This window comes from Macrobrachium rosenbergii, chromosome 50 (genome assembly GCF_040412425.1).
Source record: "Macrobrachium rosenbergii isolate ZJJX-2024 chromosome 50, ASM4041242v1, whole genome shotgun sequence".
Taxonomy (NCBI): Eukaryota; Metazoa; Arthropoda; class Malacostraca; order Decapoda; family Palaemonidae; genus Macrobrachium; species Macrobrachium rosenbergii.
In genome coordinates, this window is record NC_089790.1 from 29,131,412 (window position 1) to 29,151,653 (window position 20,242).

General features: G+C 36.1%; 1 protein-coding gene across 21 annotated transcripts in view; it reads right to left on the bottom strand.

Moving 5' to 3' along the window:
• Stacl (Stac-like) overlaps nt 1-20,242 on the bottom strand; it is a 566,256-nt gene that overhangs the window by 379,528 nt on the left and 166,486 nt on the right. For all 21 annotated transcript variants that reach the window (XM_067094383.1, XM_067094381.1, XM_067094379.1 and 18 more), the window contains exon 7: nt 18,853-18,964. In XM_067094383.1, coding sequence (XP_066950484.1) covers nt 18,853-18,964 — 112 coding nt within the window. The remainder of the gene's footprint in view (nt 1-18,852; nt 18,965-20,242) is intronic.

Here is a 20,242-nt window from a genome sequence, read left to right on the forward strand (position 1 = left end):
CAGTAAGTCCTAAACTGCCAAGCAGCAAATCGATCCCAGAGTTGGGGTAAACCCTTACCTATGACGAAACCTTTAATTTTAGTTCCTGCACTTATTTGAAATAAACGAGTTTTGTGAAATTCACTGGAAAAATTAAAACAAATAAATACGATTTCTTGTGTTCTCCGTACATTATTTTAAGTAAGCGTAATGCCATTCTTTCCTCAGTCTTAACACACAGCAGCTAGTGCCTGCACTTCTGCTTGGCTTCCTTCCTTTTACTCGTTGTTTAAACACACAAGTGGTGAAATCTGTCTCCTGTTCTTTGAAGAAGCGTCTTCTTTCGTAAGGTAGCACTTAAATAACACTCGTGGAAACCAACTTGAAGTCAACATCAGATAGCGCTCTAAAGTATGACGTGCAATTACGACAATGATTTTCGGCACTTCCGAAATATTTTCTGAATATTAACATACAAGTACTGATGACAAACACGTTGTAACCTTAATTATAAATTGGCACCATAAAGCAAAATGTTTGAAGAACTCACTTAGAATGAGGCATTTCGATGGTGTCCATAAGTTTATCTCATACAATTACTCATTTGCACTCTGTTAGCTAGTGTCTTCTTATACTACCAGGATTTGACGAGGGGGAAAACATAACCTCACTAAAGGTCTAGAACCCACTAACATAAAAAACTGATTGGTAAGAATTGTATCAACCGAGATGCATGAATGTTTATAAAGCATTATCTATTTGTATGGTTAGGCAACTGAAAAAAAAAATCATGTTCACCCAAGAGAACGAGAGAGAATTCTTTTGTTTATGAAGAGGCTTCCGTAAATGAACAGTATATCACACAAAGTCGAGTGAGAGTGACTCTTAATGCTTTCCCCTGATTGACTGTGAATTGAGGTGGAAGTTGCATGGTTTACTCACCATCTTTAAACCACTGAGTGTGGTTTAAATTAAGTCTAGGCGCGTCGAGAACCTCCCACAGATCTACTTTTTCTTTGCTATTTTGATATCGGGTTTGTTCAAAATATAAAAAGGGCACAAAAGACCAGCTCACACTCCATTCTCTCTCTCTCTCTCTCTCTCTCTCTTTCTCTCTCTCTCTCTCTCTCAACACAATGTTAGAACACTTACTTGCGAGATAAAAGCCAGGATAGTTTTTTATGGCAGAGTTCTTTAAAAACCAATTTTCACGGCAATACCAAATAACTAACTTTCGCAAGTTAACGAGACAAGGATTTCGGGAAATGGAAGCTCAACTGTCATTTTGAGAAATGTTTCGCAGTAGCACTGTCGTTCTCTAGTTCTATCAAATAAAAGTAATTGTGGATGTGACACAAATATTATTGCAAAATTGTGAGAATAATCTATTTTATGCCTCACCATTCAAGCAACCACGACCTATTGCGAACGACTTGTTTCTATTGGCGTCACCACAGGAACACATCACTAACGATGTATGTGTCAGAAGAGAGAGAGAGAGAGAGAGAGAGGGAGAGAGAGAGAGAGAGAGAGAGAGAGAGATGCCAAAGCATTTAGCAGTAAAAAGAATTCATTATCTTTTACAGGCCATTTCATGTGATTCCACGGAAAGTTTGGTTGGCGTAACTGCGTTTGTGCGTGTAAATACGCACATACCAAGCTAAACACTAACACAAATCAACGAGAGAACAGTTTTCAATCTTCCAAAAGGTAAACGACTTGAGTCTACTTTCTGGAAAATCCCTTGTGCCTCTGTTGACATGAGCAGTGAAATTAGGTACCTGTTGGTAACTGGTAGCTAGAAAAAGGGGTATACTATTAGCGCCCTCACACTGAAATAATTACGGAAAACCAGAAGGTTACCTTTTAAAGAGAAATGGGGAATTACTGAGAAAACACAGCCACACACACGAATGTAATATATATACTGTATATATATATATATATATATATATATATATATATATATATATATATATATATATATATATATATATATATATATATATATATATATATATATATATATATATATATATATGCATATTCACAGTACATATATGGTACATAATAAAATAACAATTCACCCAAAAGTGAGCAAGTTTGAAAGTCCTGTTCGTGATATATACCTCACCAATCCGCCCACCCTTAAAACTAAAGTATACTTTCGGTCCGAGTCGAAATAGCCCAAATTCCTCTTTCCTTTTCGAATTAACCTCAGACATTCCAACCTCTTAAAGGGTTCCAATTCCGTCTCTTGTCTTCTCTTTCCATGTCAGCCAATCTAATTTGCAATTAACTGCTCTGTGGCGTTAATAGGGAAAACTCTCTTGTTCATTAACTTTCGCGAGGATTATCGATGCACCAATATTACAAAGCATTTAACTGATTAGTTAGAATTAAGAAATGAGCAGGGAAGGACTTTGGCTTAAGATCTCATGAGTCTAATTACGAGTAATGAAACTTTTTTTTTTTATTTTCTCCGATTTTGGAGATTATCTGACACCAAGATTATTCTGGAGGAAATGTGAGGGGTGCCTACGGTCAGAAGGAAACATCAGGCAAAGAAACATCTCAAGATCTTGCACAAACAGCATGCGACCTAATGATCTATGTCATGCTCCGAAAGCACAAGGTTAAGGGAAATGCCAAGTCGTCAATCATGTCAGTACTTGCAAAGAAAACGGGATCACACACATCGGCGTCACCGACGAAAACATTTTCGAAAATGCTCTTAACTTCCATGCACCATGACAGCTCTATTAAGATTCTACTGTGCTTTCCATTTCTGTCAAATGAGAGTGATAAGAACACGACTACTGAAAAAAATGGTTCACCTTCATGCAAGATGCCAGTTATACAATGCTTTCTACTGCAGTCCACATTTAGTAACATCGAAGGAAGAAGCGGGGATTCATCGTCAGTGACATTAATCACTACAAAAGTGTGACTACAGTGACAACTACTATGTGAATTATACAACCAGGTGCTGGATAAGAATCCTAACCTTCGGAAGTGATTTATGCCTCTCGGACAAGAGTATGGACACGTTTACATCTCCATTTTTTGTGGATGCGAGCCATCGCAAACATGTAATTAATCTCGTTTCGTATTAAAAGGAGTTAGTCGTTATTTAGTTGATACTTTTATTTATTTATTTAAAAAAATTAGTTACGAACCGGACTTGCTTATTCAGAGACAGGAAATTTCAGAGGCAATTCTGAAAATACACAAAGAATGAAATAAAATTCCAGTAACATCCAAAACAGCGAGGAGAACACGAAAATGTTTTTCTCAAAATATCATTACAAAAATGACAAAAAGATGCCGTACACCGAAAACAGTTGCCATGCTTGATTAACGATTGCAGATCGTGACAACGAACTATAAATATATATATATAGTGAGCATGGATTGATACTTGAGAGGAACATCATGACTCGGGTGAGAAGTGAAAAATTTGAAGCCAGGCTGCAGAAAAAAAATAAGAGAGAAAAAACACAAAGCAGATTCGTATCAGTGAAAAACGACTTACCAGTCTGTACAGATTATGGAGCCCCATCTTGGACAAAATGACGACGATCGTTTATTTGTTTTGAACAAGTAAAAAAATGTCCTGGAGGGCTTTGTGGGGGCGCTCTCTTTTGGTTTGTGTGTTTTTTTTTTTTTAAGTATTTGTTCTTTGGACGTGTCCGGTTTATTTGTTGAGCTATATATATATAATTCAAACGCTAAAAGGACTATAGGGCCTAATGCAGACTATGATATGTATAAGATTGAGAAAAACTGGTGTATATATATTTATATTGATATATATATATAATCTCTATAGAGATCTAGATGAAGATTAAAAATGTCTCACTATGAAATCTAAGAAAATAGCGAGCAAACGTGATGCAAGAAGAGCTAAAGTAGATCAGTCAGTCAGTAAGGACTAAAAAAATGAGAGGGGCGGGGACACACGAAGCTTTAGGTAAAGGTTCCTCTATGACTAATATGGAAAAAGAGGGCTTGTCCTGTTGCAGAAGTAGATGAGCCCTGTGGATTTAAAAGCTTTCCTTTGTTTTATGCAGCTTTGAAATGACTAAGATGAATGGTGACGAACTTCTACTGCAGCGGGACAACAATGTCAACTCCAGTCAACTGCTGAGGGGTTAAGATCTAAAATGAAAAAGGTTGCCTATTTACAGGTTTATTATTTGGCTTTACCTCTTGTGTTCGGGATGGCGTGACGGCAACGCGCGAAACAGTCTTCACTTAAGATACTACGAGAGGAGGAGCTTTTTCTCTCAATCAAAACTGACTTGCACTCGTTCTAGGGGTTTCTTTCCAAGCGCAGCAAGAGGCAAAAGGTAGCACATTTAATTTACCAATGATGGGACATCATTTGGAAATCTCGAATCCAGGTAATGTGGTGCCCAGACTCTCCAGCTTGAAAAAGGGGGACTGCTATGAGGCAGAAAACACTCAAAAACGAATGACTCTTGTTGAGCGCGTAAGCTTATGTTGATCCTTCTAATCTTAACATCAAAACGAATGGACAGAGGAGAAAGAAGATTTTTAAAGTAAAATTTTTTTGGATATGGTTATGACTGATATGAACGACGACTTCCCCGAGAGTGAATTGAAAATTTGAGATAAGTGGGTTAGGTGGGGAGGTCAGAAGTTGGGTTGGGATTGAGCAGAGGGCGAGATATGCAAAAATACGGTTTTTGGAGGCGGAGGACACAACGCGAGCGACGGCAACGGAGGCTGAAGCAATACTGTGTGTTCGGGCGGGCGCTCGCTCGCTCGCTCGACCCAACGAACGCAGAACCACCAGACCCGCCGACCCAACGCAATGAGGGATTCTCCCCCCTTCCCACCTCGCTCCCCTCCCCTCCCCTCTCCCACATTTCCTAACCCCTCCTATCTTTCCCTTTCTCTACCATCCCTCCCCCGAAAACACATCCCTAACCCACCACAAACCCCCATCCCGCTAAACAGCATTGCTCTCTCTTTCTCTCTCTCTCTCTCTCTCTCTCTCTCTCTCTCTCTAGTATGTCGTTCTCTTCCCCTCTCGCCCACTCAACCCCTTCACCCACACTCACATATTCTCTCTATTTCTCTCTTCTCTCTCTACGACTATTAACGTCATCCTCCCACTCCTTTCCACTCCTACTCCCCTTTTTCCATTTACCTGGCCTACAACATTACCTAACAATCCTGCGTTCGGGAAGTCTATGGTTGATACAAGTCATATCTCTATACCTGTCTATACCATTGTTTACCTGCCCCAGCTTCGTTATTCATCAACAGACGTCTGTCAGTCGCGGTTTCTTTGTCTGGTTCCCTGCCCAATCGCCCCTGCAGACTCTGTCCTGCTTTGCAGCTATATCCAGTCCTCAGCACTGCTCTCTCCTGCACACTACGAGAGGCTATGCAGGCTCCGTTTCACTACGAAGACAAATTTTGCTTTGCTTTCTATCCTTCTAAGACCATATTTTTCTACTCGGGCTATACTTTCCCCTGTCGATTTCCGCCAGGGAACGTATGATTTGAATTGCATTTTGTCCTGCTAATATTTTTTTGCAACAGAATGTACCTCCTGCTTTTGAATTTCATTATGCACCCGGGGAAATGTTTTGCTAAGCGAACTTTTATCATCCGTCTGTATTCTGATTTGCATTTTGCTACGAAGATTTACTCGGTAACGGACACTAGATTCTGTGATGCATTTTATTCTGCCTCACTGACTATCTTTTGCGCTCTTGGAGTTGCTTCATAAGCTGTAAGACGTTATCCGTTATTCTTCTGATATATGCAATACGTAATTGTTCCCATGTTGAGAATGAGCAATGCACTACAGACGGATTTATTTTTTTGATTTGAAGTAACATAAAAGTTCGTTCGTAATGGCATACCTGCGTTAGTGCTAATGCACTTTAAAACAATATAATGATGCACGTATACATAACTGGAGAAGTACGAGTATACATACTTAGCAAACTCAGTTTTCATCCTAAAATGTTGATCAGCGGAAGTAAAAACTCACCAATCACGTAAATAAAAGCTGGTTTTCCTATTTCACTCTCTTTCTGCAGCAGCATAGTAGAGGTATCAGCGACGGGAGTCCAGCGAAGGCAGGGCGATGTGCAAAAAAGAGCAAGTCTAAATTGGTTAGGAAAATGGCGTAGAAGGCATGAAATACCCAAACCCGGAGAGTTCTGTCAGCACAAAGCACGAGAATTCACTCTGCTTTCAATTTGTGTGCGTGCGTGCGTAGTGCCTGTGTGTGTGCGTGTGTGTGTTTGACAGAGAGAGAGAGAGAGAGAGAGAGAGAGAGAGAGAGAGAGAGAGAGAAGAAGAAGAAGAAGAAGAAGAAGAAGAAGAAGAAGAAGAAGAAGGAGAGAGAGAGAGAGAGAGAGAGAGAGAGAGAGAGAGAGAGAGAGAGAGAGAGAGATTAAACATACATTTAAAGCAAAGTAAAATGCGTAATATATCTGATTACTTTCAATATCTAGACAATAGAACGTTAGGATCATGACAGTACAAAGCTGGAAACGATAAAAGCTGGAACAACAAAATCTTCATTGTACTATCTAAGGCTCCCGGGATCGAGCCCATGCACCAAGTCTATGTCCAAGCCCAAGAGAGTGGTACCATGTCTTAAAATGATTAGTATGTACGGCGCGGAAAATGGGTGGCGTCGACATGAGTGATAGTCACACACCTCTACATGACTTCGATGTGAGCAACGCGGTTCATCATGCACTTCTCTGGATGCAACCTGGACCTCTGTATCTGTAATGCTTGGAATCTTTATAAGATGGATTGCCACAGCATTGTCGATGCCGCCCATGTCACTTAAGGGGGGACTGAAGAAAAATAAGTATATTTTAGTTTAACCAGACCACTGGGCTGGTTAACGGCTCCCCTAGGGCTGGCCCGAAGGATTAGATTTATTTTACGTGGCTAAGGACCAACTGGTTACCTAGCAACGGGACCTACAGCTTATTGTAGAATCCGAGCCACATTATGACGAGAAATTAATTTCTATCACCAAAAATAAAGAGGGCACGTAACATCCTCAGGGTTGGAAATTGTCGTTTCGGCTCTCTTTCACATGTCATCTTTAATGGTATGGGTAAACTTAAAATGGTGAAATTCAAAAATAATTAAGCCCCTAACACCTCAAATCCTTACTTGACACCTAACTTGAGTCTCTTTGCTCCCTTCCTCAGTCTTAAGACTGGATAAAAGAAAAAGGTTGAGCGTAGGGTCAACGTCTTTGCTTTTTATCTGAAAAGTTATAAAAGCAGAAACAGAACTTAGGGGCCTGATGTGCACAGGAATACATCTGCATCACAATGAGGTCACAAAAACCAATAGATTTAGTGAACTGCCTCAGTCACTCGTAATGTAATCGTGAAATCATAAAGTGAAGGCATATAATTCATCACTGATGTGTTTACTACAGTGAACAACTACGCCAAATACACTGTATTTAATTTTTTTTCTTCTGTTCTACATCCAGCCACCGGCCCCGAGTAAGCCTGAGATCGGACTCTTTTCTAATCCGGGTGAACATGAACTGTAACCAGATGCTCAGGAAATCAGTCATACAGAACTCATTGCGTAAGTTTTTATGAATGCAGACGGGAAGGGTTCAACTTAATATAAAGGAAGAGCAAAACAGCAGACTCACTGGCGCCCAGGGGGTTTCGGTCTTAGGAAATGTCTCGTTTCAGAGGTAATCTTCTGGTCAAACCTCAGGAATGCATTTGCTGATACCATCGAGAAATTTTGAAACAGTTAAGACAAAAACATGAAAATATTGGCCTATACCTGTGTAATAACACATACATTACATTTTAAGAGTTACGAACTTCAAAGACACACAGACGCAACGAAGCACTGTTTGTCCAAGTAAAATCAGTCTGACTGGACAAGAGAAATAATAAAATCCGTTGGATAAACAAGATATAGTTATCTGAAGGACGCTTCGGAAAATGCTACAACTTAAGATGTGGACAATATACAGAAAAAGAATCTTATCTTCCCCTCTCATAACAATGCTAAATACCGCACTTTTCTGGCTTGCCTGTGCCATTCACCGTTAAGTAACACAAACACCTGGCCATCACCCAAATCAATTCAGCAAAGTATCTCACCATTTCCATGTTTTGGTGATATCCCACACTCTCTGTTATCTACAGAAACCTCCTAATGAAGGGTTCTGTTATTTAAAGACCCTACTATGCTCTTATCTAGCTCAGACCTAAGAAAGAGAATGGGGAAGGACCAGACTTGGGATTGATTCGGTACGGAGTCAGAGACGGGCAGCTCACATGTTGATAAGTTACACCCATTCTGAGAATCTGCTTTGAATATTTACGGCGTTTTATCTTGACAGGAAAGAAAAGATTCTTTTTAATCACATGGATGGCAAGGATACACTTTCTACTGTACCATTATCTAAATTACCAAGACCATTACATTTCTTGAGATTATAAAAATCTCTCCCAAAATAATAGTGTTGTGGCAATCGAGTCATTATATTTCTTTTGTTCATCAAAGAAAATCAAATAAGCTCCCATCATACAAAAAAGCCTAGCTCCTTTTAGGGAGTATAGTAAACCCATAAAATTGTGAATACTAACCCTGACTGAAGAAAATTTTATGACACGTATTCTGTACACGTATTCTGCACACCTAATGTAGCAGGGAAAATGATCCCACCTCTCAAATTAAATCACATGAATTTGCACAGAAAAATGTAATAATTACAAAATAAACGAAAAAGGATATCACAGACATTCTCCAATATTTTTCTGCAAGGCTGTCGCACCCGGGAAGTGGTCGGGAAACTATTTAATGATATCATATGAATATCCGATTAGTATAATGCGAATGAGCCTCCCTCTGTCGCTCTTTCTCTTTTAAACCATCCCCTCTTTAAATTTAAACACTACTGCAAAATTAAGAACGCGTGCTTTCATATTCTTCCGTCAAGGCAACAATACTTAGGACCAATATGTTACAGTGACACCTTCCAGTCTCATCACGAGGAAGAAAGCCATCAAATACAATTAGCGTGTCATTTCAAAAGAGAGGAAAAATGAAAAGTGTTACCTTTCTTAACGAAAGACAAAAGGAAATGGAAGGGGGGGTCATGCAAGCACCGAACACGTAAATTTCCATCAGCGTTCACATAAAAGTCTGAAGCCATACACGGAATGCTCACGAACGTTACGGAAACTCCTCCATTTGCAATCTCTGAAGATTGAGTTACATGAATGGTTTAGGACCCGTGAGTTTGCACACTGAAGCTTCTTTTTTACGTAACCCCGCCCCCCCTTTTTTAATAACACTCTCCTGAAAAGAATGTTTTTGTTTCGTAAATACATAAGAATCGCTTCTACAATGGCTTGTTTCTCCTTCAAGGTCCCATCATGGATGACATTAGTCTTCTCTCGCTTGAGTATTCCTATTTAAGTCGTTAATTATTCCTATACTTTCTCATAAATCCTCCTCCGAAATGAACTATCCATGATAGAGTTAATACACAAGAAACATGCACTTTTATTATTACTGTCTTGTGCAGATATGTCACATTCATTACATTCTTCTTTCTCTTTATAGCTACATCATTATGGAAGAGTGCTGATAACTGAGCCTCCTATTTCTCATGCACCTGGTTGGGAATCGGTATTGGGTTTCTACCGTTTCAGACGTGTTCAAAATTCGCAGCTCTTTCACTCAAATATATACTGTACACACACACACACACACACATACACATATACATACATACATATATATATATATATAATATATATATATATATATATATATATATATATATATATATATATATATTTTTTTTTTAAAATAAGTTTAGATATTGTTCTGTATTTGGTTGCGGGAAATATCTCCAGAATACTGAAGTAATACAGTAACATACATTACGTATATATTATACATGATGGATATATGTTTATATAGGGATATATATACATTATATATATATACATACAAATAAACACAAAATGTATGTTATTGTATTACACCAGTATTCTAAATATATTTCCCTAAACCAAATACAGAACAATATCTAAACTTGTGATTTAAAATATATCCACAAACAAAAATATTTCAAAAACCTACAGCGATAGATGACAACAATCAGAAACGCTCAAGTACTATATGGGATTTAAATAATTATAAGCATAAAAATATTCAAGGTCAAGGAACAAACGTATACATTTGTAAAAATTAATTCGATTAAAAATGTCAATCTTGTCATACACCGCAAATAAACCTAACAGATCAGCAAATCATTATTGCATGAGTTCCTCGAAGAAAGTATTAATAAAAAGGTCTTAGCACAGTATAATGAAAAGGATCTTTCAACCATCGATGACTAAAAACTCCAGTATAATGCTGATATGAGACATCTTGAACAGTGGTCAAGATAAAATGGCTGACTTTACGTATGGCTGAATTTTAGCAGAAAAAAATTGTCGGATAGACTTTTCAGTGTGTTTTTTTTTATAAAATTAGTTTTAATTTAAAAGAGCACAATTATTAATAAATATCTGGTTTGTCTATGTAATAAGACTACACAGATGAGATAAAAAAATTCTACCTACGGCCATTACTTTTTTAAATACTTGAGTAGACTGCATTTATAAAGCAATGGTTTATCTCACAAGAAAACATGGCAGGTTCACACGGAATTTATCATTGGCATTTTATATAAAGTTAAAACTGTATACAATCTATTGATGATAAGTATAATTAAAAATCACCCTACTCAATACAAATGTCGTCCTTGTATTGAACGTTAAATAGATTTCCCGAATAACTACATTTACAGCAGCGTTATGTTACGCTAACTATCCTATTAACATTTCACTTCAGATATTGAAGAGATTATATTGAAATTTATCTCGTTAACTCATCATCGATATGGTACTATTCGCTAACCCACAAGTTTTAGTGTCTACTTATTCAACATGCTATCAATCTTACATTTGAAATGAATACACCACATAGGGGTTCTTTCTCAAAAACGGAATCAATGAATTGAGTGATGATGTTAACAGTTGAATATATTTACCCTTTTGCTAGTAGTTTCTGAAAATGAATGTCATACTTTCACTATCAACTTATGTAAATAAATAGTATGCAAATACTACGCACAACCACTCGCCTTACCTACACAAGCACATTATATATATATACATATATATATATATATATATATATATATATATATATATATATATATATATATATATATATATATATTATATATATATATATACACACACACAAACGCACACATATATACACATAAATACCTACATACATTATATATATGTGTATATATATATATATATATATATATATATATATATATATATATATATATATATATATATATATATATATATATATATATATATATATATATATATATATATATATATATATATATATATATATATATATATATATATATATATATAAACCAAATGTGTGGTCCTCACCACTTTCTTCTACTAAGAAATCTTCAAGAGGTCTAGTGTAGCAACAGGAAGTGACAATGCATTTGTTATGGTGAAAAAGAGTATAGTAGCACACAGGCACCTACAAACGATTAAAAAGGTAAATGGCAGTAGGAGTAGGAGGAATGATCTTCACAACACTGGCTATGTATGACCATTATATATATAACTTTCTGGGCAGTTAATCTGGCACATGGATTATTTCGAAATGGAAAATAACAAGCACATTGGTTTGCTGTCATTTAGACAAGACCAACAAAGGACTTCATTAAAATCTGTTTCTTCTCCACATTTCTTATGCAAAAACTGCCGCTTTTGACTCTAAGAATGAGAATCAAATTCTTATCAAAACCGTCTTTTATAAAAACGGAACTCTATAAATCAAGTTTCAACATATCATTTGAATATTCCAGCTTTTTAGTACATGTCCAGTTAATAGGATGATCATTTTCTCTTCCATGAGACAAAATTTCACATTTATCCGGAGCATACCTCACTTTTCTGCTATCTAATTTCCTTTTACAACAGTTTTCCAATTACACTAGTGCAGGATTTCCTTTGGTATTGTCAGGAGAGTCATTTATAAATTCTTTTTTCTTTTCATTATTGTCCTTGAATGTAAATTATCCTAGTGTTAAGTCAGTGGGGATAACTTTCAAAGTATTACTGCATGGCAATATGAGTCAGATTTTCCTGTTATATATTTCTCTGTTGCTATCATACAAAGTTTCTGTCACCCAATACATCATCTAACACACCATTAGGATATTCTAATTTTTGCCCGTAACCCTAATTGTGTCTATTTCATCAATATATTTACGGCTACATACAACAGATTACTTTTAGAAACATGGGTGTGAAAGCTAATTTTTTTATTGCTGTGGACAGAATAAAAACTGATTTTAATCATAAAATGAATTTCAGCCATGTAACCAATTCATTTAATCTGTCCAAAAACAGTGTTTAAATTTTTGTTTCCCGGCCAATTATATAGTACGGCATCATTCTATCTAAACCACGTTACATATTTTGAAAAAAATATCACTTAATATTCTACTAAAAAAAAAAACACGTGAATATACTATTTAATACTGATATCAGCAGATTTCCCACAGTCAGTAAACAACAATTCTGTACGTATCATTTCCTTTTGAATTCAAATTTACAATATTTAACACCATCACTTCCATGAAGATATTTTTAAAGAACGGTATTATAACCAGCTGTAAGTTACACAAGAAATTAAATAACAATTCTAGCAAATCATCAATAGGTACTTTGGTAAAATACATCAAACTGAGAAGCACGAAATCACTACAGATCTGTACATTGTTTACTTACCAAGGCTACACCATTCTTGCATCAAAATCTGAGAGGTTACTAACCAATGGATCAAGAATATCAAAAAGATATTTCGATAAACTTTATGAAGCCCAGCCAAGAGTTTTTTTTTTCTGACCTGGCGGGAAAATCTGCTTTATGATGGTTTTTACTGCATGGTAACGAGTCGCTCTAGACTTTTTAATCATGTTTTCATTTCCCTTTGGTCATTCTTGTATTTTTTTTTTAAGATTGCTATTAACAGTGTCTATGGAATTCGTATGCTTTTTAATACTCAAACGTTTGTTAATTTTTTTTCTTTTTTTTCTACAAAATCACTTCTATTAAGATTACAAATGCACTAACTATGTCATAATTACATATGTCTATAATTGTTATCATTTCTTAACTTATTTAAAGCTGCAGTCAATCCTTCTCGGCAGTTTGGACTGTTATATTCTTGTACAGTTGTAGATAATTCACTTGATTTTATTCAAATCTTCACGAAAAATGTCATTTCAATTTTCCAAGTTGTCCTTAAATCACTTCCGCAATATTCACAGCACTGGAAATAATACCAAATTTAACCTTGCTTCCATTACTTCCACGTGACTAAACTATTTCGTAATACTCAGCTCCATCCATTCACTTATTTTAAGCTTTTACCAATCCTACGTATTTCCAACTTTCTCACATTTTCAGTTCTTCTTACGCCACGTATAGAATACAAACAACTGACCTAAACAGCTTCAGCTTTCTCCCATTCGCTTCAACATCCGCATTTCACTTCCATAAATGAAAATCTGGCTCAACAGTCCCTTCCTAGGTCTCCAACTGGACTTCATTTCTTGCGCATACCCCCGTTCCATCCTTGCTTCACCTGTTCCGAGACTATTCTTATCTCATTCTCTCATCTTCCATTATATTTTCTAATAAGTACTTGCAATACTAAGCTGCTTCAGTTCTTCCACCACCCATATTACTCATCTTCCTGGTTACCATTCACTATCATTTGTTTATTCTTACTCACAATGACTGTCAACTTCCTCATCTTGCATACATTTCTAAATTCTTTCAGCAATTTCTGCAGTAGTGTGTCATTCCCAAACACCAATCATTCTACACTCCATTCGCCATTCATTTTCACACCCAAGACATTGCTCATAAATTTACAGGCCTTTTCACACTTCTCACATCACTCCATCTATAAAGATATTAAGGAGTCCAGGACACATAACATATTTTTGTCTAAGATCCACTTTTACACCAAACAAGTAACTCTACCATTTACATATCCTAACAAATGCTTTCTTTCTCTCATAAAACTCCCAAAACTTATCATCTATACCATTCAACCCCAACAACCTCCACAGTCTCCATGTCAATTCTATCATACAGATTTTTCTACGTCCATGTATCCCACGTGCACCTTTTTCCTTTCATTTTCCAACATCCCACATAATTGTTTTGTAACACATACGTTCCTCATTGTCATCACCCGCCCTGTCTTCCCTCGCCAATCCTTCTGCCATATGTCTTGCTCTCTCTATCACTATACTATCATACACCTTCACAAGTACACAAAGTAATTCCAAATATCAACTTTCTTGATAAAGCAGCATTCACTTCCTGACTACAACCAATCATTCACACACACACACAAGCAATATATATGCATGTATGTACAGTATATATGTATGTATATATGTATATATATATACATACATACATACATACATACATACATACATACATACATACACACACACACACACACACACACATATATATATATATATATATATATATATATATATATATATATATATATATATATATACATATGTATGAACAATACGTCGTTCCCTTTACAAGACAACGACCACTAAGATCACTGAAACTGCTAAAATTTACGTACAAGATTCAGGGACTGACTGATCAATTGAATATCGTAATCTTGCCCAACCACCACAATAACACTTATCGACGCCGAAAATAAAAGGGAGTGGATAGTGTTACAAAGTCGTACTGCATGTATGTTAGTATATATGTATGTATATATGTATATATATATATATATACATACATACATACATATAAATACATACATACACACACACACACACACACACACATATATATATATATATATATATATATATATATATATATATATATATATATATATATATATATATATATATATATATATATATATATACATATGTATGAACAATACGTCGTTCCCTTTACAAGACAACGACCACTAAGATCACTGAAACTGCTAAAATTTACGTACAAGATTCAGGGACTGACTGATCAATTGAATATCGTAATCTTGCCCAACCACCACAATAACACTTATCGACGCCGAAAATAAAAAAGAGAGTGGATAGTGTTACAAAGTCGTACTGAGTCTACCTGGTCTTTAAATTTGCATGAACAAGGGCGATGCGCTAAAAACAAGAAGACTAAGTGGGAGGTGATGAAGTCCATGAACGAATGGCGAAATGGTGAATTCCTATTAATAACTGGTAGATGAAATCTTTAAGATGAAGCAGTAACAGATCAAACCCTGGATGGATAGGCGACACAGTCCACTGAGAGAAATGACTGACGATAAAACACAAGTTACATCAAAGAAGAAGAAGCTGCGATGGATGGTGATAAAATATTAAAGGCAATAAAATATTAAAGGCAATAATTAGCTGACCAGGAAAAGATGAAAGGGGGACGCGGATGAAATCTAAAGAAATGATAAAATCAGAGATAGATCGCAAGGTGATAATGAAAGACGAAAGAAATGTCGACATTACAGGGAAATAGAAGTGATAAGGATTAAGCAGCAATAGTGGCATGATAAATCTAAGAGACTTTAAGGTGAGAAAATTAAAATGATTATGAGGTGATTATTAAAACCCTTGTAAAAGTAGGGAGATTATAAATTCCAACTGACAAAAAAGATCATTAAGAGCCCTAAAAAAATGGGAATATGATAAAATACCATAGATACGGTGGCAGTGATAAAACCAAGTAGAGGATGGGGAGATGACAAAATTCCCGAGACAATAGAAAGTGATGAAATCCAAGAGTTAATGAGGTAATAAAAAGGACAAAGGGAGGTGATAAATCACTGAGATCCTAAACAATAAAGTCAAAACCATTGAGGTGATCATATCCAGAAGGAAAATGGAAACGATAAATTTCGAGAGACCATGAGATGAAATATAAGAAAGAGTGACGGAGTGCGAGAAATAATACAAGGGCGAGGAAATAAAAATATAAAATATTGATAAAATCTAGCAGACAATCGGAGGAAATAAAACTATCAAAAAGAAATGGAGAGAGGGTAAAACTCAAGATAAAGTGATGTCATGCAAACAGGCAGATCACCATATCTAGAGACAAATTCATAGACTGTGTAATGAAAGTCATCTTTATTTCAGATCCCATTCCATTGATTCACATGCATCGTGATTTTCAGTTTCAACGGACTTTAAAACCTATGAACATTATTATTAGTGGATAACTAACGAAAACAATCCTACCAATTATTTCTTACTGATCCTAGATTTGTTAATCCTAAAAGGTTTCTTAACAGTTGGATTACCACCATCAGATTTCAAACACGCATAACCAAAACTATTGTTGGCTATAACTTTACTATGTGGCAGTCTACTGTAATTCAAGCCTAGGCTCTACAAAGCATCTGGCGGAGAGCTGCAGAACCTCCTCTTAACAAAGATAACGTCATAATAATTAAGGAAAATGAAAAACAGACATCGAATACCAACACGTGAAAGTAAACGATATGAAATATCAATAAGTGACTCCCAGAGAGTAAATTACAGAAGCGGTTGCACGGAGAATGATAAGCTCGGCAAAACTGGCTTAAACTGACTTACTTCGGAGGAAACTTGACACTTGCATCCAGTCATCAGCATTGGAGGTGTTTTCAGTCCAAATAACTTTACCATGAATGTCAAGAACATTCTACGACATTTCAACTTTAAAGTTTCAAGAGATAATTTTAAGCGCATTTATGCCTTTGGAATATGAAATAACAGCAACAATTTTGCCTCATATACATTTTCCAACTTTCCTTTCATGCCAAAACTAAAAATACTACATTTTTATGAATACGTAAAATATAAAATATATGTTTTAACTGCTCCAATTATATTTGCTTTGCACTCACAACCTTTAAAGGCAGAGCGATTTATAATTTCCTGTATGTATCATGTCGCAATATTCTATATTAAATTTACTTTCACATGCATGATTGCCCATATTCTGTTATTTGGAAAACGATTTCACGGTGACAGAATTTCTACAAACAAAATATCTTACAAACATTGTTCGCTATCTTTGACAAAATAAATCACTAGGGTAAAACTGGTGCATCGTTGTATACAACTGTCAAAGCTTATTAAAAGTTATTAAGTACTCAAAAAAATCTACCCCTTATAGTATGAGAGACTAATTCTAAAGGAAGGAAAAGAAGCGGAAATCGTCATAATCAACTCCTGACAAAATTATTTGGCTTCGCCAACAACAAACCTACGAAAACGGACATGCATTTCAAACCTTATCCGAAAGAGCATCAAACGAATACTTAACTGTCAATCACTTCAAGTTGTATATTTTGAAATTAAACCATATATCCTGCGTGACCTGTCTTAAAAATGCTACTTTACCCTTGTGAGAAACTGAATCATTTAAGTCATAATTCCAAAGCTTGCCGTGGTTACTTCGATATATTTTTCTCACGATTAACTTTCTTTTGATAAAGGTAAACCAATTAGCGTTCATTCTGAGAAGAAACTCAGATACCAAAGGCTTTTCAATACATTCTGTGTTCACAGAAAGTTTTGAAAAGTCTGTGGTGCCCTTGTGTCTCTGAGAATGAACTGCAGATTGTTTCATCCTTGAAATAGAAGAAATTCGATCATAAGGAAAATTTAAGGAGGGACGACGAGATAAGTTTTCGAAACATCTTGAATCGGTTGGCTGAACTGACGGGGATAATGAGGCCTGTGGGTCACAGTACTCAGTAAGCTATCTTGCTGCCATTGGCATGGACATGACTGAGATCTTTCTTATATATTTACATGAAAAAATTGGACCCTTACTGTTGTCCAATCCTGGTCACGGGAGGAAAGTTTGCATTGACTTAAATCTAAATTTCACAGGGAACCTTCCAGGTAAGTTTTGCCATTTCTGGCCCAATAATTCTGTAGAAAAGATATTTAAATGATCCTACCACGGTTTTCACTGTCTAATGGTATGTCCTTGAAAGGGGACGTGGTCCCTCATTTACCCAATGAGCCTTTTCGGCAAGACTGGTTGAAATTGATCAAGTGTTTCGGAATAAGTTGAAAATTTGAAAAGTTTATGTCAAACATAGATTCATAAATATATACTGACTGAACAACAGAAGATACTGAGCAAACTTTGACCATAAACGCTCTCTTGTATACACCAATCTAAATTGACCGATGAACTTTTGGGAAAATTACCGATGAAAAACATGTAAATCATCAAATTACTCAAAAGCAAAATCACTGGTAAATTATATGGTCGGTAAAAACTAAAAGAAATTAAATCCTATAACTTATCATCACCTCTAACACCGCATGGTACCCCAAAGACTTGCACATAGGGGCAGAGGTTCAAAACTAACAGGCCCTAAAACATTTTATAAAAGAAAAATAACTTACTAATTAATAACACAAGTTGAAAGCAATCAGTGAACCTTCAATCTTGACCAATTTATTCAGGAGTGTTAGTAACAAAAAAAAAAAAATTATTAATCAAACAACTCCCGATCTTCAAAAAAAAAAAAAAAAAAAAAAAAATTCAACGCCCGTCCACGAAGGCTCACCCGGTTAAAACCAAGCAGGAATTTGGATAAGCTCATCCGAAATCACCCGGATAAAAGAGAGAGAGAGAGAGAGAGAGAGAGAGAGAGAGAGAGAGAGAGAGAGAGAAAACTAACCTGGGCTTTGACGGCGGAGAGATGGACTTGAGCTACCCTTAAATCAAATCTCTTCAAGCTGAGGTCCTCTTGAATCTCGTTGACTTTGTTGAAGAGGTTCGCCTCGATGTTCCTGCATTGAAGGAAAAGGGGATCACGCTGTCAAAAAATATAAATGGATGGTGGTCTTTGCACGCGTGGGAACGAACGCGTGGGTATTATGCCACGAGCGTTCTCTGCATATATGTCAGGCTATCTGATATTACTGCAAATACGCATATTCTAATGTGTAGGTATATGCAGACACAAGTACAAATAGAATAAACAATATACATATAAAATACTAAAGTAATACAGCTATCAGATTAATGATAATAGATGTATTAATCTTCGACTTTCCATCATGGCTGAAACCAATAAACACGAAGAAACAAAAGAAAATGCCTTATACTCAGGATAGGATAGCGCACACTTTTTGGTCGGCTATTGGTCGACGATTATAAACGCGGTAGGAGTGCAGAAGAGTTGCGCACGCTATTTCCGGAGTGTCGTGGCCAGCGCAAAAGCAGATCAAAGCCACATTTCAGTAGGGATTAAATCTTAACCTAACGTAACCTAGAGTGACGTGACCTGACTTAGCCAACGGGAAACAACAACGTGACGTCAAGCTACCAGAACGATGTGTGTAAAGTTATTCTTCAACAGGACAATAGACAGTTTCTTAGTTTAAACTGATCCACACGCGCACACACACGCGCGCGCACACACACACACAAACACACACACACACACACACACACACACATATATATATATATATATATATATATATATATATATATATATATATATATATATATATATATATATATATATATATATATACACCAGTAACATATGATTACTTGGTCAGATAATAAGCTGAGATATGCGTGAGTTTAAGTTGGAGAAGACAAAGTGAATGTGGCTGTAAATCTAATTACGATAAGAAAGAAAGATAATGGGAAGTGAGAAGTATGAGAAAAATAAAAATTGATGAAAAATGGGCAAGGGTTAAAGGAAATATAATGAAAGGATTGTTTGAAGAATGTATGAAATTTCAGAATGGGTTCCTACACCCAACATGGAGAAGCATTAGTGGTTATAGATGGGCAGAAAATAGTAAGTGGTGGGATGAAGAAATAATTGGTTTATTGAAGGAGAAACAGAATATTTGAGAGGCCCTTATAAGGTGGAAGTGAAGTTAACGTACAGACTTATAGGAAACGACTTAGGGTGGTCAAGCGGAAATTTTGGGTGGAAAATTCAAGTAATAAAACTAGGGTAGGAAGAAGGTGGGCAAGTACTTCTTGGAGAATAAGTCGTTCTACTGGGAGGTAAAGCAGAGAGGCAGTTTAATGAGTAAATGGAT